Consider the following 27,571-nt stretch of genomic DNA (forward strand, 5'->3'; position numbering starts at 1 on the left):
CCCTGAAGAGACGCAGCTGGCTTGAGCGGTTCCCAACCAGGTCCGATATACCACTATATAAAACACCGCCTTTGCGAATTGGAGCACCGTGTTCGATTAGTAATTGGTGAAATGTCTGGTCGCGGTAAGGGTGGGAAGGGCCTGGGGAAAGGAGGTGCTAAGCGCCACCGCAAAGTTCTGCGTGATAATATCCAGGGCATTACCAAGCCGGCTATCCGACGCCTAGCTCGGCGTGGCGGGGTGAAGCGCATCTCCGGCCTCATCTATGAGGAGACCCGTGGGGTGCTAAAGGTGTTTCTGGAGAACGTGATCCGGGATGCCGTTACGTACACTGAGCACGCCAAGCGCAAGACTGTCACTGCTATGGACGTGGTCTACGCGCTCAAGCGCCAGGGACGCACTCTGTACGGCTTTGGCGGTTAGAGTTCCAAAGGCATCATAACGTCGCTTAAAGGCCCTTTTTAGGGCCACCCACGAAATCTGTTAAAGAGCTGTAGGCATTAATGTGCATTTTAAGTATTTTGGAGTAGTTGGGTTGGGGGGGCTAAAAATTTGAAGTTGAGCTTAGGTTGCGCGTTGTCGCAGTCCCCAAGCCCTCGTCAGCCTTCCCACCTACAGTGGCAAATTCTCTGATAACTCAGCTGCGTTGCCAGTTTTTACAGAGGTTTAGTGTAAGCTCGGGCTCATCTAGCCTATGTCGACTGCACTCGCACTCCCACGTCAAGGGCAAAGTAATGATACAGTATGGCGAGTAATGCCTAAAATACTATCATACCTTTTTTGCAGAAAAAGTTGGCCGACCCTCGTTTTAATAAGCTGAGAGGTTCTTAAGCACGCTGAAGTTTGAGACCACTGGCATAGAACATGGCTGGATTTCGACTTTCAATGCCTCCGTTTATCATAAGCTGGTTGGTTCCCTTTTATGTTATTCAGTAAACTATTTTTGTCAAGAACCCAATCATGACATCTTGTACTGTATTTAAAATAGTGCAAGGTACTTTGAGATTCTCTAGATAGCACCTTAAGAATTTTGATGCATCCTGCAATCTTTTTTTTTTTGGCGGTACGCGGGCCTCTCAACGCCGCGGCCTCTCCCACCGCGGAGCACAGGCTCAGGAAGCGCAGGCCCAGCGGCCACGGCCCGCGGGACCCTCCCGGACCGGGGCACGAACCCGCGCCCCCCGCATCGGCAGGCGGACCCCCAACCACCGCGCCACCAGGGAAGCCCATCCTGCAGTCTTTTAAAGCCAATAAGATACCTCCTCTGTACATTATCCTAATGACCGAAGTAGAAGCGGGAAAACGCTTCCTTTTCTTTGAGGAATAAGCCTAGAACCAATTTTGTGGGCGGGGAAGGGCGGGGCAGGCGAGGGAGGCAGCAGTCTATTGTCCAATCAAGACGCGAGGGTTCCTATATATATTGGGACGACTGGGTCTTGTTACTACTGTTAAACTAATTGGCGCTGCTCGTGCATGGCTCGCACGAAGCAGACCGCTCGCAAGTCCACAGGCGGCAAGGCGCCGCGCAAGCAGCTGGCCACCAAGGCGGCCCGCAAGAGCGCGCCGGCCACGGGCGGCGTGAAGAAGCCGCACCGCTACCGGCCCGGCACGGTGGCCCTGCGCGAGATCCGTCGCTACCAGAAGTCCACGGAGCTGCTGATCCGCAAGCTGCCGTTCCAGCGCCTGGTGCGCGAGATCGCGCAGGACTTCAAGACCGACCTGCGCTTCCAGAGCTCGGCCGTGATGGCGCTGCAGGAGGCGTGCGAGGCCTACCTGGTAGGGCTCTTCGAGGACACCAACTTGTGTGCCATCCACGCCAAGCGCGTCACCATCATGCCCAAGGACATCCAGCTCGCCCGTCGCATCCGCGGGGAAAGGGCTTAAATCTTACACCGCCTCCTATTAATATACCTCATTCGAAAAGGCTCTTTTCAGAGCCCCTCAACTGTCACTAGAAAGGAACTGTTCATTCTAGAGGATACATGTTATCCCCAAAAGAAAAATGACAGGAGGGTTTTGATGAAATAGCTGTTGTGGGCTCAATTGTTACTGTGTCACTTCAGTGCTGCATATTTGGGATTAAGCTGCAGACGGAGGTTACTGTATTCTGTGATCCTAGTCAGCCTATTGAGCTGTTTCTGGGGAAGCATACTTAAAGTGATACAACCGTTAAGCCTTTGGCTACACGAAGGGACTGAAGAAAAACTGGCCCATACCTTGCGAAAGTTTATTGGTTTCTGTGGATAATTGTGTAAATGGCAAATGAAGGGTTTTTTGGTTTGTTTTTGCCCAGTACCCTAGCTCCTTGACTTCAGAAAATGTGCCTCTTGCCTTCCTGTTGCAGAAAGAAATACTGGTCGAGGTTCAAGCCTCACAGCTGCCATTTACTACTAGCTGTATAATCTTTGCCAAATTACTCATCTCTCTGGGACTCACCTAGAACAGCTGTAAAATGTAGCAGACGAATTGGTTTGTAGGGCATGCTTAGATTCGTTCCTGGCAGTTAAATGCTCAATGAATGTTAGCTCTCTTTACTATGCTTCTCTCCTGTAAAGCATGACTTCCCCCAACCTCTTCCCAAATTTTCTGAAAGTTTTGTGATTGAAAAAGTGGGAAATACTTGGTTGGAACATTTTCTTGTTAAGATCTCCTTTTTAGATCTCGATTTGCATAGTTCTGAAAGGCAGGCCTGTAGCAACACACTATAAACTGTGTCTGTGAGAAGGAATACAAAACAGCAAAAGAGCCAAATAGTAAATATTTTAGGTTTTGCAGGCAACATATAGTCTGTCACAGTTTTTTAAAAATACAATTTAAAAATAGAAAAACTCAGCTCGACGGCCATACAAAAATAGGCCACTGTCTAGATTTGGCCATAGTAGGCTATAGTTTCAACTCCAGGAGCTCCTGAAGAGACGAAGTGTATTGGCCTACAGTTTTTCACAGGGGAGAACTGTTGATTGCATGAGAGATCCTAATCATCACCCCATCCAGGCACAAAATCCTGTCCATGCCTCCCCCTCCCACCTCCCAATAAATAGCAAACTTCATCCTCCATTCCACTTCCTGGTTATTGCCTCAGTTCCCTTGGATGTTAATGTTTTCCTGAATTCTCTTAAACTTCTATAACCTCCAGTCCCTTAAGAGCCAGTCCACACTTATAGTCAGTGGCCAATTATTTTACTGGAAGATACAGGTCTATGTTCACTTAAACACGCAAAAATATCCACACTGATGTCCTACAAAAGAGGGTGTTTTGACCGTGTAATTTGTTAAATGTTGATGGAGGTAAGGAGTTTGAGAGCATTGGGAAAAGCACCGTGAAAGAGGGACAAAGTCCCATGCCATCTAAACAGTTTGCACTTTCGAGGGCTACTGGAAGCCCTTGAATAATTTTTAGCAGGTTTCAGGGTTTTTTCTAAAATACATTATCGGGGTTAAGCATTTTTCTTTGTTCTTATTTTATTGGATTCGCTTAGGAATTAAAGAGAGAAAGCATCTCAATCAAAAACAAACCAAATTTGTTTGAATGAAGGTCATTGGATCCTGTAGCCAAAGCAATTTCTATTCCTCCTGGAAGAAGTCACTTTGGCAACAGAACTTTTCCTAGCGGCAAAATCCCATTCTCTAAAGACAGTGGCACGTGGAAACTCCTTGGGAGGCAGAACCGGTTTTTAAAGTAAGATCTATATGGTTAATTTGGGGCTGTAGGCAACCAGCTGTCCTGCGCCTGTGTTACTTGCCGCAGTTTGAAACAAAGTTTATGGCAAAACCACGGAACCTAATGTCTTTCCTCTTGCAAAAATCAAAGGCCAAACTTAGGGACAAAACCTTTTAAAAAACGTTCACTTGGTACTTAGTAAAAATTTATTGCAACAATGCAACTAACTAGCTCGATGCCTTACGCCTGATGGACACATATGAAAAGCTGAAGGGATTTTTAAAAATATCTTTCATTAATTGCGCGTGATTCATAAAAACACAAACAAGTATGTGAACATGGAGGCTGTTTTCCTCCTTTGGAGCTTCAAAGAGTCAAATTCTGTACCACTGTTTTTAGCATTTAATCAAATTTTGGGACTAACAAACACAATTTGGGAGTCCAACCACGAGAGCCGGCTGCCTGAGGGCGGTGGATCGGACGCTCCACCAATCACAGGGCAGCACCGGCTTATATAAGCCCCGGGCCCGAGCAAGGTAGCATTGCAAAACTTGCTCTTTGGGTTTTGAATCTCTCTTCTTCTAGCAGTTTCTTCCGTCGCCATGTCGGAGACCGCTCCTGCTGAGACGGCTGCCCCGGCGCCGGTGGAGAAATCTCCTGCCAAGAAGAAGTCTACTAAGAAGTCCGCGAGCGGTGGCGCGGCTAAGCGCAAGGCGACCGGGCCCCCAGTTTCTGAGCTGATCACTAAGGCTGTGGCCGCCTCCAAAGAGCGCAATGGCCTTTCTTTGGCAGCGCTCAAGAAGACCCTGGCAGCTGGCGGCTACGACGTGGAGAAGAACAACAGTCGAATCAAGCTGGGTCTCAAGAGCCTGGTGAGCAAGGGTACCCTTGTGCAGACCAAGGGCACGGGTGCTTCCGGCTCCTTTAAGCTCAATAGGAAGGCGCCCACCGGGGAAGCCAAGCCGAAGGCCAAGAAGGCGGGGGCTGCTAAAGCGAAAAAACCTGCAGGGGCCACCCCTAAGAAGCCCAAGAAGGCTGCGGGAGCAAAGAAAGCAGTGAAGAAGACTCCCAAGAAGGCGAAGAAGCCCGCAGCCGCTGGCGTCAAAAAGGTGGCCAAGAGTCCCAAGAAAACCAAAGCCGCGGCAAAGCCGAAGAAAACTGCCAAAAGCCCCGCTAAGCCTAAGGCAGTGAAGCCAAAAGCGGCGAAACCCAAAGCTGCCAAGCCTAAGGCAGCAAAACCCAAAGCTGCAAAGGCAAAGAAGGCGGCTCCCAAAAAGAAGTAGGAAGTTGGCGCTTAAGACGCAAACCCCAAAGGCTCTTTTCAGAGCCACCCAGAGATCTCTGAAAACAGCTGTGCATTGAGTAACAATTCTCAGCCGCCCGCCAAGAAAAAATTGCTTGCCCTCTACTTCCACTAAACGTTTTCACCTTTCCTCCTGCTTGGAACTCAAAGCGAAAAACATACTCTTTTTAAAGCACAACAAAGTTAGAAAATTTGACCTGCATCCAGGAACCTGCAAAATTGTCCACAAACACGTTAAATGTGAGTTGACCATTTTAAGACATTTTGGTTCCTGGGTGTTTAGCTACAAAGAAATTTTTAAAGTTAAAAAGCCCGCGTCACGTTCAGATAGGTAAACTGTTTCTGTTCAAATGGTAGACGTTTTTATTCCGGTTTATGCACCACCTAATTCACTGCACACATCTATTTTTGTTATTGCAGGAATCAAGGCACAGAGCATAACTTTAGCACTGGCAGAGGTCGAGTTATACCGCAAATAAGCCGAGAAAGTGTTTTGATTGTCTTCAGGGGCCCTTAAAGATACTTTGATTTTGCGTCTTGACACTGCACTCACTTCCTTACCAACAGCTCTTGATATCTTCCTGACATTCCGAGGACATGACTAGGAGTCCGAAAAGTGGCTCAAACTGCTTGCCAAATTAATTACATGAAGTAATTTCTTTTCCCCAGGCAATAATGACAATGGAATTAAATGAAACTACTGTCCCAGCTCCTCCGCAGAAAAAGTAGGTGGCTCTGAAAAGAGCCTTTGGTTTCGAAGGCGTTGCTCTTGAGGCCTTACTTGCCCTTGGCCTTGTGGTGGCTCTCGGTCTTCTTGGGCAGCAGCACCGCCTGGATGTTGGGCAGGACGCCGCCCTGAGCGATGGTGACTTTGCCTAGCAGCTTGTTGAGCTCCTCGTCGTTACGGATGGCCAGCTGCAGGTGGCGCGGGATGATGCGCGTTTTCTTATTGTCGCGGGCCGCGTTGCCCGCCAGCTCCAGGATCTCGGCCGTCAGGTACTCCAACACCGCCGCCAAGTACACCGGTGCGCCGGCCCCGACCCGCTCAGCGTAGTTGCCCTTGCGGAGCAGGCGGTGCACTCGGCCCACGGGAAACTGGAGCCCGGCGCGAGAAGAGCGAGTCTTGGCCTTGGCGCGAACTTTGCCGCCTTGCTTGCCACGTCCAGACATAATGCTGTGTTTTAAAGCCTACACCAGAAGCAACTAAGGTGAAAGAAGAAAATCGCACATTTTATAGCTGCAGCTGGGCGCGAAAAAGAAGCTATTCCATTGGGTAAAGTAGTAATTCCGTTTTAAAAGAGACGTGTCGGTCCTTTAAATGCGCGTTCTGATTGGACAAAGTTGATAATGACGTCATTAGCAGTGTTCGCCAATCAGACATAGAACTTTACTAAGTGTCATTTGAATATGCAGTTGTAAGTGAAACGGACTCGCCTCGCCCATTGCTCACTCTTTGTTTCTCGAGGATTTTGTTAACGCCACTTCACCATGCCTGAGCTTGCCAAGTCCGCTCCTGCCCCAAAGAAAGGCTCCAAGAAGGCGGTGACCAAGGCTCAGAAGAAAGACGGCAAGAAGCGCAAGCGCAGCCGCAAGGAGAGCTACTCCGTATACGTGTACAAAGTGCTGAAGCAGGTCCACCCGGACACCGGCATCTCGTCCAAGGCCATGGGCATCATGAACTCGTTCGTTAACGACATCTTCGAGCGCATCGCGGGCGAGGCGTCGCGCCTGGCGCATTACAACAAGCGCTCGACTATCACCTCCAGGGAGATCCAGACGGCCGTGCGCTTGCTGCTGCCCGGCGAGCTGGCCAAGCACGCCGTGTCTGAGGGCACCAAGGCTGTCACCAAGTACACCAGCTCCAAGTGAGCCACTGGCTGCAAAGCAGTTGATCAGGTTCCGTCATATCCAAAGGCTCTTTTCAGAGCCATCCACGCTTTCCAAAGAGAACTGGCACTTAGTTTAAACAGCTTTAGAGGTAGACAAAAGCAATATAAATCTGAAGCCTTTAGTAAATGCTGCTTAATTTGTGCAACAAATTAGATGTTGGGTTTGTGGCATTTCAAATAAGATGATCTTGATAACAAGTTGTACATGTTACAGCCATCACCCAAAACGAATTTTATTGTGCTTATTTCACTTACTGTCCAGCTCAGCTTTACTCTGAGGATCAATCTTTAAGTTAGTGGCTAGCAAATTTCAAATGCTCTTTAACTGAACGTTTACTTATCTTACGTCATTTTTCAGCAGTTGTACACTTGCCATTCCATGCCCTGACCCTCACCATGCTTTATAAATATCACCCCAAAAAATGGATTAAAGGAAAACAAGCAGGTAGTGTCCCCTTTAGATTTTTCATGTAATTTGATCCTGCTGCATTCTTAAGTTTTTGGGAATGGCATTTCTGTTCACTATTATTTTTACATGGTCAAATTTTTTAATTGGGAAAAAGAATTTAGAGTATCAGTTTCTTTACTGAGTCAGTTCCACATTTCATCTCACTCTGTTTCCTCTTTACCTTTTTTCCCCTTGTAATAAGGGAGAAACTCTAAATGAAAAGGCAATCTTTGAGACCTGAAGGATGGCATTTTTCTCCAAGGGGGAAGCGCAATCTCCCGGTGTTTAGGCCCGTATTTCAGAGCTAATTAGGCATTCTCAAAAATCAGTGTGGAAATATAAGTCCCAAGCATGCTACAGACTATCAGATATTAAGATGGTAAAACCCAACATCTTTACTGTTTTTCTAGATATTATTCAATCTTTTCCCATTAAAGGACAGGAGGCCTTGGGCTTCTGGGATAGAAAGCACAAAATTGGGGCTGAACTTATGAGCTCAGGAACAAAGGAGAGTTAAGCCAAAACTGTAGACAAAAGCCAGTGATTGCCTTCCCCGTAGCCTCAAAAAGGTCACTAGAAATATGCAGAATATTTATGGAGTTTAATATTAGTTCATTTCTTTACTACATCAATTAACAGTGAATATGAAATTAGAATTGTTATTGATGTAGTGAAGACATGACTAATATCAGGCCTAGAAAGATAGTTATTTCCTGAAATGTACCATATAGCCGTTCTCCATTCTGTTTCTGTTAAGCCCCAGTTCCTCTACCATCTAAATCCTGTCTGTCCTGCAAAGCCAATCTCAAATCTAATCGCCTCTCTGATTATTCCAACTTGCATTGTTTTACCTTCTTGAAGTTTCTCCAGTTTTTTTCCTTTTTATTTCAACCTCTCCCACACACACACACCCTGTCTATATTTAAACCAGGACCTCCCAGTCTTTCCTATATCTTTATGCCTTTATCTCCATTAGACCTAGGAAGTGTGATTTATTTCTAGAATATTCTCTAAGTATTTAGCATTTTATTTTACAATTTTTTGGGGGCGGTGCGTGCCATGGCCTGTGGGATCTAGATATCCGACCACTGCATTGCAAGCACAGAGTCTTAACCACTGGACCACCAGAGAATTCCCTTATAATTCATTTTTAATCAACATTACCTGTGTTCACTGTTATGATTGGCCTATGGGACCTACACTTGAAATTAGGAGACCAATTCCTAAAACGTTTGCCACTTACTTTAAGAGGCCAAGATTTTGGCTTCTCTGAAACACAGTTTCCCTATCTGTAAACTGGGCATAACAGCAATTCCTAGTCACATGACTAGGAGTGAGACTGCTTTGTGAATGTCTAAGAATTATTATGCACATATTTTGTATATATTAAAAAGGAATCTTATACATCTATTTGGCATTTGAAAGGCTTAAGGTCATCTTCATTTATCAAACTGAATCTCAAAGTTCAGCCCGTACAGTGTTTTCTAGTTCATTTTTTCTTTCAATAAATATTTGTTGAGCACATATTATGTCCCATAAACTCTTCTAGGTGCCAGAAATATATCAATGAACTAAACAGAAAGGAAGTCACGCACAGATACAATTTATTTTCTAATGTGGGAACAGACACGCACATAACAAAAACAACAACAAAAAAAGAGTGTCAGAAGATAATGAACATTAAACATTTGGGAGGAAAACAAAGCAGAAAAGGAAGATAAAGAATGGTTTTGTTATCTTCCATTTTAAATAACATAATCACAGAATGCTGATCAAGAAGGTGAAATTTTAACAAAGATGAAGAGACGAGGGAGTGGGCCACTGGGGAAGATTCTTCTAGGCAGAAGGAAGCAGGAACAAGAGACCCCGAATGTATATGTGGGGTAAGAAGGAAATACCTGGTGTTAGACAAGGGACAGCAGGTGGCCAATGTGACTGGGACTGAAGTGGCAAAATAGCTGGAGGTGGGAAACGGTGCTGGGAATGGGGCCTTCCAGAATGTGTAGGACCTTATATGACAGTATAATGGCTTTGGTTTCATTCTTATATGTTTCAAATTCTTAGTAGCTGCAGAAAGCTGTAGGTTTTGGGTGATCAGCTGTGACTTTTTTTTTTTTTTTTTTTTTTGCGGTACGCGGGCCTCTCACTGTTGTGGCCTCTCCCGTTGCGGAGCACAGGCTCCGGACGCACAGGCTCAGCGGCCATGGCTCACGGGCCCAGCCGCTCCGCGGCATGTGGGATCTTCCCGGACCAGGGCACGAACCTATGTCCCCTGCATCGGCAGGCGGACTCTCAACCACTGCGCCACCAGGGAAGCCCAGCTGTGACTCATTTTGACCCCTGATCCTGGACTTCAAAAGGACAACGGGCATGGTGCTCTGTGTGGAAGTGTCATTTTACCTCTTTGCTGAAACCTCTCAGAGAGGTCAGAGAGAAGGACTACCAGGCCAAGTCAGGGCATCAGGGACCCCAGAGAAGTACCAGATCCTTCCTTACAGATATAGGAACTCCAGGCCTTTTACTCCCAACAGTTACTTTTTGTTCCAGAATAGTCCTCTTCTCCAAAGCCTCCTGAACTGAGCAAATTCCTGTGGAAGAATCACTGATTTTGAATCTGTTTCCAGTTGGGGCTCACCAGGGACCACACAAACAAGAGCCACTGACAAATAATGTTCTTTCAAACATCAAACCCATACCCACCATTTAATACATGTGTCCACTCCTGAATCTTAACCTTTCTCCAACTTCTTTAGTTTTTTCTGGCCTTATTTCCACCCTTGTCTCAAGCCACAAGAGCGAAATCTCGCATATTTCTTCTCATGGTACATTATCCATGTAACTAGGTAATAATCAAAGGGCCACTCTCACTTTTACGTTCCTAGTTTCTCACTCCTCTTGTGTCCAGTGGTTCCCAATTTCAATCATGCATCAAACTTGCTGGTAGAACTTTGAAAAAATATATTACTGCAGAGCTTTGCCCCTAGAGATTCTGATTCAATTTATCAGAGGAGGGGCCTGGACATCTGGGGTATTTGAAATTCCCCAGCTAATGCTGATGGCTGTGAGGATTGAGAGGCACACTCTTCTGTGCCCACTCTGGGAAGTAGCCCCTAAGATGGCACCCAGTGACCCCTACCTTCTAATACTGGTGCCCTTCCCACATTGCTCCAGCATTATGGTCAACAGGATATGACAGAGGTAATGGTATGTCACTTTCAAGATTCGATAAGAGACTTCCATCTTGATAACTCCCACTCTCTTGGATCACTTGTTCCAGAGGAAGGAAGCCAGCCCTTGTCATGAGTAACCTTATAGAGATATACACATGGTGACGTACTGAGGCCTCCAGCCAACAGCATTATAAACAAGCTTTTTCTTGGACTTTAGAAGCTCCAGTCCCAGTCAAGCCTTTAGAATCTAAAGTTTAGATGACCTGACTGCAGTTTTGTGAGAGATCTTGAATCGGACTACCACCTAAGCTGCTCCCAGGTTCCTGATCCTAAGAAAATCTATGAGGTAATAAATGTTTGCTGTTTTAAGCTGTTCAATTTTGGAACAATGTGTTACTCAACATATTTAGTTGATAATATACCAACTGAAACCTTAGCGATCCTTTCTTTCAAGATCAAATCTTGTTATACCTCTTCCAAGAAACTTTCCCAGATTGCCACATTCTAGAATAATATTACTCCCTCCAAATTCCTACAGCAGTTAATATTAAATAGTTTGATGTAATAATAATAAATATTAATTATATTACATTTTATATATACAATTATATATAAGTAGTGTTATATTAATGCTATAATATATAATTTATATATTTATATAACATATATAGATCTATAATTTATATAGAAGTATAAAATATAATAGTGCCATTTTGCCATTTACTGGTTTATGACATTGCTTATTTTATTCAGTATTGTTCAAACTTCAGTTAGTTATTTGAGTTCCACTTTTATGATTTTTTCTGTATCAGGGTGCAATCTATACTATTGTTTACTTAATATTTAAAAAAATATATATTCTTTAGGGGAATTCCCTGGCAGTCCAGTGGTTAGGACTCTGCACTTTCACTGCTGTGGGCCCAGGTTTGATCCCAGGTTGGGGAACTAAGATCCTGCAAGCAGGGCTGCTCAGCCTAAAAAGAAAAAAAAAAAAAAAATGAAATCAATGTATTTTAAAAGACAACCATAGTGGAAAATTCCTGCCTCTGACCATGAACAGAATACAACTATAAAACAATATGTAAATATGTAAATATATGTATATATTATTCAATTTCAGTTATATGCTATTTGCTGTCTACTACTTTGAGTCTGAAACTTGTTCTTTGTTATAAAGTTGAAAGACTGGGGAAGGGGGCAAGGATTAACAAGTGTTTGCAAGGCCTTAAAGATCTGCTAGCACCAAATTAATGCTTTCCCAGTTACTTAATCAGAAAGATTTAGAGAGAGAAGAAAAGAGAATGATATTTTCACTCTCTGTTTCAACGTTTTAAACACCAAAGTCCACATACTACTTATGATAATTTTCCATGCCCCCAGTAATACTTAGTACAGATCTGAGAAAATACTGGTTAATTAATGTACTATTTAATTGAGCCACTATTATATGTCTAACTCAGGAAATATAAAGTTATATGACCCAGGGAAGCTCACTTTGTGGTGGAACATTTATTAAGTTATACTTATTTTTGTTTCTCATATTATTTAATCATTATTTTGTTGAAAGAAAAAAAATCTATGTAATGTCTTTTTCATAGTAACTTTTATTTGTGCACCTCACCTGGGTCCCAAGAACACACTTGGAAGCAGGGTACATCATCTCATAAAATCCTTCTAAGAAAACTGGGGCCTTATTATTATCTCCATTTTACAGGTAATCAGAAGAATCACAGTGTTAGGCTGCACCCTGTAGGCCTGCAAGTCCTGTAATTGCCCAGCCTTGAGACCAAAAAAAATGCCTGGAGACAGCAACAGAGACATCAATGGTTTATTGAACAGGGGATCTTACACGTCTGAAGCAAAGTTCTAGAGTGACTCCCCACTCCGTACCAACAGCAGACAGGACATGGCAGCAGTCTTCATGGTGGGGGTTGGGTGGGGGGTGTACCAGTGTACCAATTATAGGGGGAACTGATGTCAGGTGGGCTCATCATTAACCGGGGAAACCAGCAGAGGAGGACATCCCTCACCGTCCCTTTGGTTAACAGCCATCAAGGGGGCAGATATTTCCCTTTAATAACCCAGCATGCTGGAGCCGTTCTGTTCTAAGAATCAGAAAAATTTCTGGTTGGAGCAGGGGCAAGCACTTAAGCAGATACTGATAAGCTCTATGATTAAGAGGAAAGGTCAGTCCTGTGAGTAGGGTGAGGTGAAGCAGGGACTGTTCGATCAGGGGATGTACAGAGAGCAAGAGAACAGCCATCTTGTGTGGCCTGATCATACACACAGGCTCACTGAAGTAGTATCCAAGATAACCAGCTAACAAGCATTGGGCAGAACTTCAGTCACAAAAGGTTTTCCAGGGCCTATGTTCCTTCCACCTGTTTAGGCTGCTTTAGAGTAGGTTCTTTATTAATTCAGATTATCAGAATGACCTTCCTTTGGTGCTCTATTTGGTTTTGCTATTTTCAGCATTTTATTCCCGTTCATGTATTTCTCTTGCTTATCTCCAGTACATCTGGAAGTTCTTCATTTCGTTTGCTCTAATATTTTGTCATTGAGGGATTATTGAATGTCAGAGTTTACGTCATGGCTCTTCACTCAAGGATCTGCCCTTAAGCAGTAAACGATATGGCACTTACATCTTGCTTTTGGCATATGGGGAAAAAATCCCAGTAGTTATTGGCTGTCATTTATTAAGTGTGTACTATCTTTGGATATCGTGCATTATCTAATTTATTTTTCCAATCTAATGAGGTAAGTGCTAGTGGTATCTTTGGTCTACAGCTAAAGAGACAGAGGATTGGGATTGTAACATTATCGTAACATATTGGCTGCTTTATTAGTTTGCTAAAGCTGTCATAATAAGGTACCTCAGTCTGAGTGGCTGAAAAAACAGAAATTTGTTTTCTCACTGTTCTGGAGTCTAGAAGTCTGAGATCAAGGTGCCAGCAGGGCTGTTTACTTCTGAGGGCTGTGAGAGAAAGTTGGGTTCTAGGCCTCTCTCCTTAGCTTGTAGACCCCATCTTTCCCCCTCTATCTTCACATGTGTTCCCTCTGTACTTGCCTATGTCCAAATTTCCTCTTCTTAAAAGGACACTAGTCATATTGGAGTAGGACCTAACCACTTTCCAAGGACCTCATTTTAATTTAATTACCTCTTTAAAGACTCTATCCCTAAATATGGTTACATTCTGAGGGTTTAGCGAGGTGGGGGGAGGCAGATAAAATTCTCCCCATAATAGCTGCCTTACTTTAAATAGAACAGCCAATAGAAATCAGGGGTGTATGACTACCTTCCCCGGACTAGGCCTAGTTTTGGTTCTTTGGAATGAGGAGGAAAAAAGAAACTAAGAATAAGGATAGGTTAATGTTTAAATGTCTACTTTAAAAATAACTACATTGTATCTATTGCAAATAATTAAGCAGCATTCAGGTCTCATCCACAGTGATACTTTAGCCTTTTACTTGGGCAAACCTGGATTGCTGACCCTCTGGGAGAATGAGTATAAAGGGTCTTCCCGGGGGGGCTGCTGCTTCAGGGAGAGGCCTCTTCTTGTCTATTTCATTACTGCTTTCAAGGCAGAAATAATCGTCAGATAAGAGATATAACAACAAGTCCATGTCTCATGTGGCGCGATTTCAGGGGGCAGGTTTCTCTCTGCTCCTTGGTGGTACATATTTCCAACAATTGAAATACAGGGTGTCTGCAAGCATTGTGTGAGTATAAGTTGCAATTTTCAAACACTGTCTTCTGGAAAAGTTACAGACAGAGCTTAGTTCGTCTTAATTTCAGTACTATAATCAACAGGCAGACTTTGCTATACATGCTTGTTTCCCACAGGAAAGGCAAAAGTTATTAATTGTATGATGATGATAGGGTAGAGCTATAGGACCCTCCAAAGAGAATTTGACCAGTATTCTCCAAGAAAAAAAAAGAAAAAATTGACATTTTTTTTTTCTTTCCTGTTCTTGGGAACAAGAGGGAGAATCTTTTTTTTTTTTTCAAATAAAGAATGGCATCTTTTTCACTATTAAAACAAATATGAATGAATCATCTCCATTTGTTTTGAAAGAATTTAGTTTGATGATAACAAAAGACCACAAAATCTATCATTTGTATACTGATGGCCACTACCACGAGGCTTATAAACTGATTCTGTCATTGATCCTCTAGCTATTTAGACAAAATACTCCCCTTCTCTGTGCATCAGTTTGTTCATCTAGCAAATAGGTATGGAATGAGAGTGGCCTTAAAGTTCTATTGCAGGCTCTCATCTTCCTACATAGGAAGGACTGAGGTCCGGGACACTGGAGCAGCAGGGCACGGTGCAGATTAATGGTATATATTCTTCTATATTTCTTAACTCCATCAAATTACACCTGAAAAATGATTGAAAGTCATGGTTTGTGGTTTGTAGAGGTCTATGTTCCATGGTGTGGCCACTGTGAAAATTTAACACTAGGCTTGAAGTAAGCAACAACTACAGTCTGATGTAGCCTAAGGAGATAAGCATCCCACCTTAAGAAGTCAGGATGTTGTTCAGGGATTTCCCTCCACCAAGATTTTGGTTCCAACAAAAATATATCAGAGGATTGTCAGGATGGCAGAAGCAGAGAATCCATAGTAGATGTCATTCTGAGTGCTCTGATGAGGTTAGTTGTTCTGATGACTTCAGAAGGATCCCTTCTCAAGCACGAAGTGATGGCTGTAGCTCTGGAAAACAAGGCATAAGCGAAAGTTCAAGGAAAAAAAGATGTGACTGAAGAGATGGTAGCTTTGATAAAAATGTCCTTGACAGTGAGGTGAAGGTGTTTGAATGTTAAGCTCTTTGGTGTAGACACTGCAAAAAAATGGAGTCAGAATGAAATGTCTAAACTTCAAGAGATTTGACTCAAATATAACCTATACTTTTTAAGGTATACCCTATTACCATTTACTGATAAGGTATTGCAATTAATCTCTGTGTGTTTAAATTTTGGGCTTCACAGACACTTCATAAAAGTTATTGATTTCTTCAAATTTATAAACCTGATTTCTTGAACCAACAATACAGTGTTTAGTCTCTTCCTCTAGTCCTGTGACTAGTATTTATTTACATTCAATTTACCATCTCACTTCTTTGATCATGAACAACTAACCCACTATGGCAACTGATGTGCTAACTTGAGCATCGTTAGCAAGAACTTGAGTTATCGCTGGACCAGAGTGTATGCCTGCAGTGACCCATATCAATTTTATACAACTGCATTTTAAAGATTTTAAGGATTGGAAGTCCTAGAGTAATTTATGGGTTGACATTTAAAAAAACATTTTAACAAATACTATACGTTGATCCTATGTCCAGTAATAGTAGACTAGGCAACTCAGATAAACCCTGATGCTTAGAACAACTAGAAAACATCTGATTGAAGGGTCAGGCAGCTAGCAAGAAAATGAATTACAGAGCCAAGAATCAGAAAAAGAAGAAAGCCCAGGGTACTAGGCAGCTAGAAAATAAGAAAGGAAGAAAATCTCCATATACTATTGTGGAATGATCTTCAGGATATATATTTTAAAGGAAAAAAAAGAAAAACAAACCCAAGGTAGAGAAAATTATGTGTAAGATGTTACTGTTTATCTAGTAGAGAGGTACTGGGACTTCCCTGGTGTTCTAGTGGTAAAGAATCTGCCTTCTAATGCAGAGGAAGCTGGTTCCGTCCCTGGTCAAGGAACTAAAGATCCCACATGCCAAGGGGCAACTAAGCTGGCGCGCCACAACTACTGAGCTCGCACACCTCAACTAGAGAGCCCGCGTGCCGCAAACTACAGAGCCCACGCACTCTGGAACCCGCACCACAACTACAGAGCCCATGCGCCCTGGAGCCTGTGCGCCACAACTAGAGAGAGAAAACCCGCACGCCACAACTAGATAGAAGCCTGCACGCCACAATGAAAGATCCCGCATGCCTCAACGACGATCCCGCATGCCACAACTAAAACCGGAGGCGGCCAAATAAATAAATAAATATAAAATAAATATTAAAAAATATAATAGAGGGGAACTAAGAATACACAAATGCATGCTTATAATTAACAAACAAATAATTGGAAGTTAAATCACAACAATAAAAATTGTTACTTATGAGAGAGGCTATAGGCTAAAAGAGAAAGACCTCTTTGAACATAGCTTGAGTTGACCTTGGAACTATGTAAAAATAGTTTATGTAAGGATAAGGTTAAATTTTAAAAAGCCAAATCCCTAAACATAACAGCAAAATGAAGCAAATGGATCTGTGTATTCAGATAGTAGCATAAGCACACAGGAAATTATTTCCAAATAATTTGAAAAACAGTAAATCAAACAGTTCTAGTGTGACATAATTTATTAAGGCAGCAGTTCTCAAAGTTTTCGACCCATGCACGTTTTAAAAGTATTGAGGATCCAACGAATTTGTGTTTCTGTAGGTTACTACTATTGATATTTACCTTACTAGAAGTTAAAACTGAAAGAATATTTGTTTTATTAATTCATTTAAAAATTACAATAAACCCTTTTCAACATACATATTTTATGAAGATAGCTATATTTTTCAAAATTAAAAAATTAGTAAGAAGATTAGCACTGTTCTATATTTTGCAAGTATCTTTTAAATAAGTTTCAGGATAATTGTGAAAATAATTTTAGCTTCACAGACACATTAAAAGGATCTCAGGGACCCCCAGGGGTCCCCAGACCACATTTTGAGAATCACTGCCTTTAGGACAAAGAGAAAGCTAACATTTTATTTATTTATTTAGTAACCACATTGTTGGTGGTAGTGTTGGGGATGGCTGTGGCAGAAGCTGGTACACAGGACAATTTCAGAATGCCTTGGTTATTAGCGTTTGGATTGATTTCTAACAATGGCAATCATTAAAATGCAATTTGCTCTCCTGAAATTTTATTGAACAAAGCATCAGCGAGTTTCTCAGGGAGCTCTTTTTTGAGACTTGATCCTATAGCATTGCAGGAGGTGGAGTTTCCCCTAATATAAGTACAACAGAACCTTAAGACTGTAAAGCCAGGCACTTTCTGGAGAAGAAGATGCTCATCTCAGTGACATAGGGCACAAAGACTTTGGAAAAGATGAATAGTGAGACACACCAGGTAAACTTCTTATTCAGCTCATCATAGTATTTGTTCCAATTGCTTATTATGGATTCATGGCTTTTACATGCTGAATCTATTCCAGTAAACTACAACTGTTCTGTTTGTTTAGTTTTAATTCTCAAGTTAGCACTACTTACACCGTGGGGATTCTTTCAGGCTTTCTTGCCACTCTCATCTTAACTCTCTTTATTGTTACTCCAAACATGGAAGATCATCCTTGCTTTCAGTGAGCATGGTGTTCTAGACCCATCAGAATTTCCCTTGTCTCAAAACTTGTAATCAGTTCCTCTTCAAGGAATTTAGTTTCTTGAATAGAGGTGGAAATCTCCGTACCAGGGTTTTGCGTCATGCACCTGGCTGCATCAGATGACTTTGAGAACACTATGATGACAGATTAAAAACCCTGTTTTTAAAGGCTAAGTGCCTGTTACTCTTTTCACAGAAAGCGCTTTATCTTGTCCCCAAATAAATTTTTTTTTCAATCAAACTCACTTTTCTTCTTGAGCTGATAGCTTCACTCTTCTCTGCCATATAAAACGTCACCTCACCAAGGTTAATTTACTAGAGTTTGGGCTGCTTATCTAAACAATGTGTTTATAAAACAGTATTATTAAAAATTTTATAAAACATACAATGGACTTTTATCCAGATATATATTTCTAAGATACACATAATACATTAGTAATTTTAATATTTCACTTTGAGCTTTTGGAAAAATTAATATAGTCCACAGCTCATAAACATGAGGATGATCTTACTATGTTTTCTTTTTGCAATGCATTGTCCCAAATGATTCTCCCAGTCATTATCATCTGTACACCAGTTATTTTAAAAGAAAATGAAATTTTAATTTTTCCAACACTTTCCACTTTCTGATTATGCTATTAATTCCATTAAATATAATTATAATATAATAGAAATTAAAACTTAATATATATGTATGCATGTATAAAGTGTATCCTGGCTAATGGAATGGTATAGCTAAAAATCTCAAAGGTTTGGCTCTATACTCTCCATCTCACTGCTGTTCTGTACCAAGAGCCTAAAATAATCAGACACTAGACACTCAATGCTTTTATATTTTTTGTCACCCTCTTGGAGTAAGAGTGTTGGAAAAATTAAAATATAACATATTTTAGTAATGTGTGTATAAATAAAACATATTTTATGTGTATATTATATGTATAAATATATGTACATATACATACATGCACACACTCATATTATGGTGTAATTATTTTAATTGCAGGCAGCACTGAATTTCAATTTCTTAAGATTTTTGGTCAAATACAGCTATTTGGCCAAATACAAATACATTAAAACATACAGAGTTATCTTAATATTTCACTAGTTTATTTTCAAGATATAAGTTTAAAATGTTGGGGAAGAAAGAGTAAATTAAAACGAAGCTACAATCAAATTAATACAATCATTAATATCAATAATTATTTTTTAGGGGCTTCCCTGGTGGCGCAGTGATTATCCACCTGCCAGTGCAGGGCACAGGGGGTCCAGCCCTGGTCCGGGAAGATCCCACACGCTGCGGAGCAACTAATCCCATGCACCACTACTACTGAGCCTGCGCTCTAGAGCCTGCGAGCCACAACTACTGAGCCCGCGTACCACAACTACTGAAGCCCGCGCGCCGAGCCCATGCTCCGCAGAAGAGGCCACCGCAGTGATAGGACGGTGCACCGCAGCAAGGAGTGGCCCCCTCTGGCCGCAACTAGAGAAAGACCACGCACAGCAACAAAGACCCAAAACAGCCAAAAATAAATAAATACAATGAGCATCTGAGGTAGTATTTGTTGGTCTCATTCCACACATGAGGAAAATAAGGCAAAAAATAAAATAAACTTAGCAATATTATGCACATAAAATTTCTTAAAAAAATTATTTTTTAAAAGTCCAGTGTTACATTTATACAATGTCACGTACCAAATTTGAGTGGGATACTTTTATACAGTTCATATTCTCAAAACACTGTTCCACAAGAACCAACTAGTAAAAGACACTGATATATTTGAGCTATATTTTAGGTGCAACTCCAGAGTCACATCACATATACATATTCCTAGTATTAAATGAGGAGTAACTTTATAGTTTTCTTTTCTTTTTTCTTGGACATGTGCAAGGACGTTAGAAATTAAAGCAGACATGATATAAAAAGTCATTTTTTTAAGAATTAAAACATATTTAAAAAAACCCTTAATTTATTAATGGATATTTTTCTTTATTCTAAGCACATGAGGAAATCCTCTGGGAAATATTTTGTCTCTATGCTTTATTATAACCTACATTAAAATTATTCTTTTTAATATGCCTAATATAAAAAGTCAGAAATTTGAAATTATAAATCACCTAGAAAAAATAATAGAATACACTTTGCAAAGATGTAGGTCATACTTATTAATTCTGAATGTAAGCCCTTAAGCAAAGATTCAAAGTAGTTTCTCCATCGTAAGACTTTAGTCCTTAAGAGACTTTTCATGGCTAGTCACTCATTTGTCTTGGCATACTGCAAATTAAACATATTAGGTCACCTATGTATTTTCATATGCAATATGAACAAATGGTAATTTTTGCATCAAGTGGTCACTTTGTAGAATAACATACTTTTTTGGGGAAGCATTTCCATGCTGATTCCCTGTAAAGACTAAAATAGTTTTAAATATGCCATTCATTCCTAAGGGCCTAAAATGAAGAGATGGATTTTGGTTTCCCGAACTGAGGATAGGGAAACAGCCCTTCTCTATTTAAAAAAAATTTATTCCGATTAATAGAGAAACAGTAAATGCAAGTGACATGCAGAAAGAAAGAAAACATGGAGAGGATCCTCACAGTAAAGGCAGGAGTAGGACCTAATCCCTCCCATACAGAGAAATTTCAGAGAAATTAGGGAGTGGAGAAAATGGCAGAGTTCTTCCAACAAAGCCGCGTGGCCCAGAAATCTCCCAATTAGGATAGACTCATGAGGGACACCGTTGGTAAACTTCAAACTGCGCGCGCAGCGTCTGGATTGGCTATCGATAAACGTGGCACCTGGTTGATGTGTGCGATAATTTGAATTGGATTCTCACTTCCATTTGTTTTTCTTCTGCCTTTCTAACTTAATATTTGGCAAACCCAAACCCAGGGAAAGGGAAGAAGAGCCAGCACCTCTCCCCAAAGAAAACATAAGTGAATAAAACGACTGGTACCTTTCTTACTGTGTGCCAAGCAATTCATTAGTCAGGTATGTACACGTTAAAATTAAGGATGGAAGACTTCCCTGGTGACGCAGTGGTTGAGAGTCCGCCTGCCGACGCAGGGGACACGGGTTCGTGCCCCGGTCCGGGAAGATCCCACATGAGGCGGAGCGGCTGACTCCGTGAGCCATGGCCGCTGAGCCTGCGCGTCCGGAGCCTGTGCTCCGCAACGGGAGAGGCCGCAACAGTGAGAGGCCCGCGTACCACTAAATAAATAAATAAAGTTAAGGATGGAGCGCTCAAGCCATTGTTAGCAAAAACTTCTGCCGGGTTCAAACTTAAAGGCGAGCGGATTTTCCTTTGGGACAAAGTGCATTTTGCCTTCTTCACTACGTGTGTGTCTGATAATGAACCTCCCCCTTCTCGACATAAAAACATATAAAAATATCTCGAGTATTGCTGCAGCACAACCTACATTGTAGTGGAAGTAATTTCTAACAAGATGAAAATGAGGAAACGCGAACAGAAGGAAGACCAAATGAAGACAGAAAAGATGACCATCTGCAAACCAAAGAGAAAAGCCTCAGAATAAACCACCCCTGCTGACAGCAAATCTTGGCCCTCTAGCTTCCAGAACTGCGAGAAAATAAATCTGTTTAAAGACCAAAAAAAAAAAAAGGAATCGCGGAACTTGTTATACTTTGAACCAAATAATAAACACCTGCTGCATAAAGTGAGTGCCACTTCTCTTCAGAAGATTGAGTGGCTCTGAAAAGAGCCTTTGGAGTGTGGGCCTAGCCTTACCGCTCGCTCCGCTGCGGCCTGGCTCATTTGGAGCTGGTGTACTTGGTGACGGCCTTGGTGCCCTCGGACACGGCGTGCTTGGCCAGTTCGCCGGGCAGCAGCAAGCGCACGGCCGTCTGGATCTCCCTGGAGGTGATAGTCGAGCGCTTGTTGTAATGCGCCAGGCGCGACGCCTCGCCCGCGATGCGCTCGAAGATGTCGTTAACGAACGAGTTCATGATGCCCATGGCCTTGGACGAGATGCCGGTGTCCGGGTGGACCTGCTTTAGCACCTTGTACACGTACACGGAGTAGCTCTCCTTGCGGCTGCGCTTGCGCTTCTTGCCGTCCTTCTTCTGAGCCTTGGTCACCGCCTTCTTGGAGCCTTTCTTCGGGGCCGGAGCAGACTTGGAGGGTTCAGGCATGGCGCGGAGTTAACTGCCAAGCAGTTCAAAAATAACAGGAAGAACAAAAACCTGGCTGAGCCCTCTTCCTTCACAGCTTCTTAAACAAAGGAGGCAGTGAGTAAAGTCGAGCGTCTGATTGGTGGTGAATCCTGGAAACAGCACGTAACAGTTTTGTCCAATCAAAATAAGTGTATTTCAAAATCCGATTTCATTGGGTTAAATAAAACTAGTTTTAGCCAATGGTACACCTTCATTTTCGCGCCCAGTGAAAACTATAAGTAGAGTAGCTCTCTCTGTATCTATTCGGACCTAACTCATATTGGTGGGTTTCTACTTTCAGTATGTCTGGACGTGGCAAGCAAGGAGGCAAAGCTCGCGCCAAGGCCAAGACTCGCTCCTCGCGGGCCGGGCTCCAGTTCCCCGTGGGCCGAGTGCACCGCTTGCTCCGCAAGGGCAACTACTCCGAGCGGGTCGGGGCCGGCGCTCCGGTGTACCTTGCGGCGGTGCTGGAGTACCTGACGGCCGAGATCCTGGAGCTGGCGGGTAACGCGGCCCGCGACAACAAGAAGACGCGCATCATCCCGCGCCACCTGCAGCTGGCCATCCGCAACGACGAGGAGCTCAACAAGTTGCTGGGTAAAGTCACTATTGCTCAGGGCGGCGTTCTGCCCAACATCCAGGCCGTGCTGCTGCCCAAAAAGACCGAGAGCCACCACAAGGCCAAGGGCAAGTAGAAGTACGTCGTTCTTTGCAACTCAAATCTTTCCAAACCAAAAGGCTCTTTTCAGAGCCACCCACCTTATCAACAAAAGGAGCTGTGCTTTCAAAGTCACATTGTTTTGGAAAGCAAGATGCTGTTGGAAATTAATCCTAGAACAAAGTTTGGCTAAGTCATTTGCATCTAGGTTATTTTCCTTAATAACCTTAAATGCCTTCCAAAACGCAAAACATTTGCTTACATAATTTAGGTTAAACTTATGAGCAAAATTAACATCCCTGTGATTCCTCTACAGGGGCAAGTGTCCATCTATCTGAGATAAAAAAACTTAGCACCATCCGACTTTGGCCTACCTTCCCTTCTAATTCAATTCAGTCTTACTGCGCACCACACACCCTCCTAAATGGGAATGGGGTAGTAATCCAGACAGGTAAACTACTTGTTTAAAAGTAACTTCAGGCAGAGGACACATTTCATAATGGACTGTTTACATCAATGATGGTGAAGTAAAGGCGGTTTGGAACTGCATTAGGAAGAGTGTGTGTTAACAAATAGGAAAGCTCGACATTGTAAATCACTTATCAGGTTCTTATAGTCCTAGTGCTGTCAATGATTTTTGCTTCCCCTTTACCCCACCATCATCCCTCTCACCTTCTCTCAGATCACCAAGTCACCCTAGCTAGAGAGGGCCTTCAATTCCTCTCCACATCAGCTCATGAATACATTTTGAATACATTTTAATGAAAATGAATTTCTTATGAATACATTTTCTTATGAATACATACAATTTCTTATGAATACATTTTAATGAAAATGAATTTCTATGGCATTCCTAGTCCATTAGAATAGGTTTTCTGAGTCTCCTGAAATATTTGTCTTATACACACACACACACACACACACACACACACAGGCCCTCTGCAGTGGAAGCGCCTAGTTCTAACCACTGGACTGCCAGGGAATTCCCAGTATATCCTATATTTAAATCTGAACCTCAATCACATGTAAATAATATTCATTGGAATAAAAGTGACCTCAGCAATCACAAACAGGACGTAAATGTTACCTTTTTTCCCTTTTCTTTTTGGCTTCATTATTTGATGTTGGAAGACCCGAATCCTGATTTCAGTGAATCTAATTATTCAATTTTTCCCTCTTAAAAACTCATCTGCGGGACTTCCCAGGTGGTCCAGTTGTAAAGAATCCGCCTTCCAATTCAGGGGACGCGGGTTCGATCCCTGATCAGGGAAATAAGATCCTACATGCCACATGCTGCTGGACAGCTAAGCCCGTGCTCTGCAACTAGAGAGAGAAAACCGGCACGCCAGAACTAGAGAGAAGCCCGGGCGCCGCAACGAAAGATCCCGAGCACCGCAACTAAGACTCGACGCAGCCAAAAAATAAAAATAAATAAATAAAGAAAAGAAAGTCATCTGCATTACTTGAGTTTGTATATTTTAAACAACTATATCTCAGAAGTAGAACGGTCAAGTAGAGTAAGTGATACAGCTCCAAGGAAGGCCTATGAGTTCTTTCAATTTTTAATAATAAAATATGCTGTTATCATTATTGATATTGATCATGCAATTACTAACACTTGCTTATTGCATCATTCTATTCCCCATGGCAAGAACAACCATATTGTTAAAATAACGCCTTTACAATTATTGATGTGGTTTTGATTGATAAAATCAATGAACCTATAATCAAATAGTTGACAAATGACTATAAATTTTTGTTTTAAATAAAATAAAATATTCAAGTGTGATATGTCATTGCTTATAATTCCACGTGTTAACTGAGTTTTTTAAATTAATGGAGTATTAACCCAATTTCATTGGATAAAGCACTTACTGTTCTTTACTATCTACATAATCAGAAAAAAGGTAAAACTTGTATTTAAAAATGGAGATAACAAAACTTTCAAAAAATCTTGCCAAAATAATTTAGATATTTCTAATTTCAATTAGATCCTGAAGAACTTTTCAGGACTCCATAGTTTATACTGTAAAGTTGTTTTCATAAGAGGTACAGTTCAATTTTAGTAGCACAAGGTTTATGAAAGTATTATTTAAACTTTATTCCTGGAGTTGGTCTTCCCATTAATTTCCCTTTCTGCAGACTCTGGACTACCATGAAAGAACCTAACAGTATCTTCCCATATTAGATTTGTTTTATATTGTCGGGGAACAAGGATTTTCCTCTACCCTTCTAAGGTTCTTTTAGCTGGTCTAATCATCAAATTGACATGAGATAGATTAACAGGAGAAAGTCAAGTTTAATTTCATACATACGGAAACCCCACATACATGAGAAGTTCAAAAACAGAAAGGTAAATATGCCTTCCTGAGCTAAGGAATGGCTTAATGGCTTCCAAGCACAAGAGGATAATTCACATGGACAATAAGAGGAAAATCAAATATTGGGTAATTAGTTTGCCCTGCCATGCAGCTGACTCACTCAGATAAAATTTTTCTCCGGTAATAATTCTCATAGTGGGAAAGACCCCCAATTCAAATCCTTCTAAGTAGTTAAGGGAGGGGCAGAAGTTTATCTTGAGATTGCAGGATCTCAATTGCCTTTACCTCAAAATAATCAATGTGCAAATGTGGCACATTTTGGGGAGCTCATTCTGAACACTTTTGGTATCTTATCCATTAGTGTACAAATTCCTTTAGAGTGGAGACTGGGTTTTATTCATATTTGCATATCCCCAGACCCTATTTCAATGACAAGCTCATAAAATATCGTCCAAAAATTCTGTTAATTCTATAATAATAAAAATCCTTATAAACTAAATAAGTGATATAAATAAAGGCAAAAAAGAAGTTGAAAGTTAAACAAGGATGAGATCACATGGAGGAAAATGTAGGGATTTTCAAATGAATAACTTCAAAGTAGCTAAACTGGAGGAAGGAGCCTAAAGATCAGAGGGGTCCAACGAGCAAAGACCAGTTGTAAAGAGTTACACTGCCTTTTCACTTCATGATATTAATTTATCTGTAAAAAAATTGATCTGCATGACCTTATTAATTTGGTGTACCTCCTACTTCCTTCTCCAGTCTAGCAACAGTCTCACATTTAAATAAATGCTACTGATGTTAATGAATATTAATTGCCTGGTGGAATAATGAAGACACTGAATGATTTTGGGGACCAGTAACTTGGAAGAAGGCAGGGACTCTGGACAAGGGGCAGACACTAAGTACAGAGAATTAGGGAGCCTTCAACAATACGAATCTGTGAGGCTCCCAAACAATGCCTTTCCCCTAAGGTTGTTTTTTGTGGTTTTTATAAATTTCTCCTCTTCCAGACCTTTATCTATGCTTACTATTTCAATTGTTTATACGAAAACATTAGTTTCACTGGTTCTGTGGCTGACACCCTACTGTAATTAAAAAAAAAAAAAAAACAGACTAACAAGAGAAAAACAAAGTGTAATAGTGTGTACGTCTCATGTATACATGGAATAAACAGAGGGGAACTGAGTAAAACTCCCAGAAGTGGCCCGAACCGCCACTTTAAATATCATCTTCAGCTAAAGACAAAAGACATGGCTGTGTGCGTGTGTGGGGGGGGGCTGTTGGAGGTGACCCGGAAGAGCACAGTAAACAAGGGGAGGCCGATTAAATCCGGCACCTTCTCCATTGGTAAGTTTCTTGTGAGTTATCTTTCTCTTCCTGGCACATTGAGTGAGATACCCTTACAAATGGAGATTTCTCATATAAATGTAAATTTCCCTTAAAAAGGGGTAAATTCTATTCTGTTTTTAGAGCTTCTGTATCTGCTTTTTCTCAGAAACAATCCGCTCAAAATAATCCTTATGCTAAAGGATATTTGGGAGTGGCGTATTCTGCTATCCTTCATTAGAAATGTCAGTATAGTATATACCCAAGTAGAGTGAAGAAGTAAATTTTTCTTAAATGGAAAAAAAAATGATTTATTAAAAAAAAAAAACTGGCTGCTAGGGAGTTGGTTAAAACTGTATTAAAGAGCATTCATAAGAATAACAAGCAGACATAAAAAATGTATTTTCTCTTTAAATAAGGGAAATTGGTTAAAATGTAATCAAAGAGGTTCCAAAATGCCATTTGCGGCATTGCATACATTTTCTTTGAAAGACTATGTGCTTTTATCTGTTCACCAAAATATTGATACGAAATTAGCTACCAGCAATGATCTATGTGTGGTGAGATAACGAGTTTTACCCTTTTCCACAATATTTATGTTTTGCGTTCGCATTCAAAAGCAATTGTTAAAGCCTTAAACACGGTAACAAAATAGTTACCACCGTGTGAAACACAGTACAAAGGAACAAAAAAGGCTTTTTTTTTTTTTTTGGTCAAATTCCCCTCCCCCCTCCCGGGGCGGGACTTCCCGCTACCTTTCTTCAGGTTCTCAGTTTGGTCCGCCAACGGACGTATAAAAGCCTGCATCTGGGAGGCCTGGAAGTTAACTTTTGTTAATCTTCCAGGTTTTCGGCATGTCGGGTCGCGGCAAAGGTGGTAAGGGCCTTGGAAAAGGGGGCGCTAAGCGTCATCGCAAAGTTCTGCGCGATAACATCCAGGGCATCACGAAGCCCGCTATTCGCCGTCTGGCCCGGCGTGGTGGTGTGAAGCGCATTTCTGGTCTCATCTACGAGGAGACGCGCGGGGTGCTGAAGGTGTTTCTGGAAAACGTAATCCGGGACGCTGTCACCTACACAGAGCACGCCAAGCGCAAGACTGTTACCGCCATGGACGTGGTCTACGCGCTCAAGCGCCAGGGACGCACTCTCTACGGCTTCGGCGGCTGAGTGTTCGCGCTCTTTGTTCAACAAAAGGTCCTTTTCAGGGCCCCCATCTTTTCATCTGAGGAGCCGTGATGCTGGT

General features: G+C 41.9%; 6 protein-coding genes across 7 annotated transcripts; 4 read left to right on the forward strand and 2 right to left on the reverse strand.

Annotated features, from left to right (window-relative positions):
- The first annotated feature begins 111 nt into the window (after positions 1-111).
- On the forward strand, positions 112-27,514 carry LOC101284228 (uncharacterized). The gene is made up of 4 exons (XM_049716160.1): positions 112-418; positions 1,457-1,802; positions 26,137-26,143; positions 27,175-27,514. Exons 1-4 carry the CDS (start codon positions 112-114, stop codon positions 27,493-27,495), a joined length of 981 nt encoding a protein of 326 aa, XP_049572117.1. The 3' UTR covers positions 27,496-27,514.
- On the forward strand, positions 4,210-5,023 carry H1-5 (H1.5 linker histone, cluster member). The gene has a single exon (XM_012539194.3). It carries the CDS (start codon positions 4,264-4,266, stop codon positions 4,942-4,944), a length of 681 nt encoding a protein of 226 aa, XP_012394648.1. The 5' UTR covers positions 4,210-4,263; the 3' UTR covers positions 4,945-5,023.
- Positions 5,023-6,279, reverse strand: LOC101282456 (histone H2A type 1-like). The gene has a single exon (XM_033417068.2). The coding sequence runs from the start codon at positions 6,132-6,134 to the stop codon at positions 5,742-5,744; it is 393 nt and encodes a 130-aa protein (XP_033272959.1). The 5' UTR covers positions 6,135-6,279; the 3' UTR covers positions 5,023-5,741.
- On the forward strand, positions 6,419-6,848 carry LOC105748910 (histone H2B type 1-L). Its single transcript, XM_012539196.3, has one exon. The coding sequence runs from the start codon at positions 6,453-6,455 to the stop codon at positions 6,831-6,833; it is 381 nt and encodes a 126-aa protein (XP_012394650.1). The 5' UTR covers positions 6,419-6,452; the 3' UTR covers positions 6,834-6,848.
- Positions 12,284-22,095, reverse strand: LOC101282707 (histone H2B type 1-N). Of its 2 annotated transcripts, none has more exons than XM_004286101.4 (2): positions 21,597-22,094; positions 12,284-15,188 (listed from the first exon to the last, which is right to left on the reverse strand). In XM_004286101.4, exon 1 carries the CDS (start codon positions 21,998-22,000, stop codon positions 21,620-21,622), a length of 381 nt encoding a protein of 126 aa, XP_004286149.1. In that variant the 5' UTR covers positions 22,001-22,094; the 3' UTR covers positions 12,284-15,188; positions 21,597-21,619. The 2 variants fall into 2 exon arrangements, with proteins under 2 accessions (XP_004286149.1, XP_033272961.1); XM_033417070.2 differs by lacking the exon at positions 12,284-15,188 and adding an exon at positions 20,920-21,058 and having other exon boundaries at positions 21,597-22,095.
- On the forward strand, positions 22,305-22,753 carry LOC101283973 (histone H2A type 1-D). The gene has a single exon (XM_004286106.3). It carries the CDS (start codon positions 22,324-22,326, stop codon positions 22,714-22,716), a length of 393 nt encoding a protein of 130 aa, XP_004286154.1. The 5' UTR covers positions 22,305-22,323; the 3' UTR covers positions 22,717-22,753.
- Positions 27,515-27,571: the final 57 nt, after the last annotated feature.

The sequence above is a fragment of the Orcinus orca genome, chromosome 10 (genome assembly GCF_937001465.1).
Source record: "Orcinus orca chromosome 10, mOrcOrc1.1, whole genome shotgun sequence".
Taxonomy (NCBI): Eukaryota; Metazoa; Chordata; class Mammalia; order Artiodactyla; family Delphinidae; genus Orcinus; species Orcinus orca.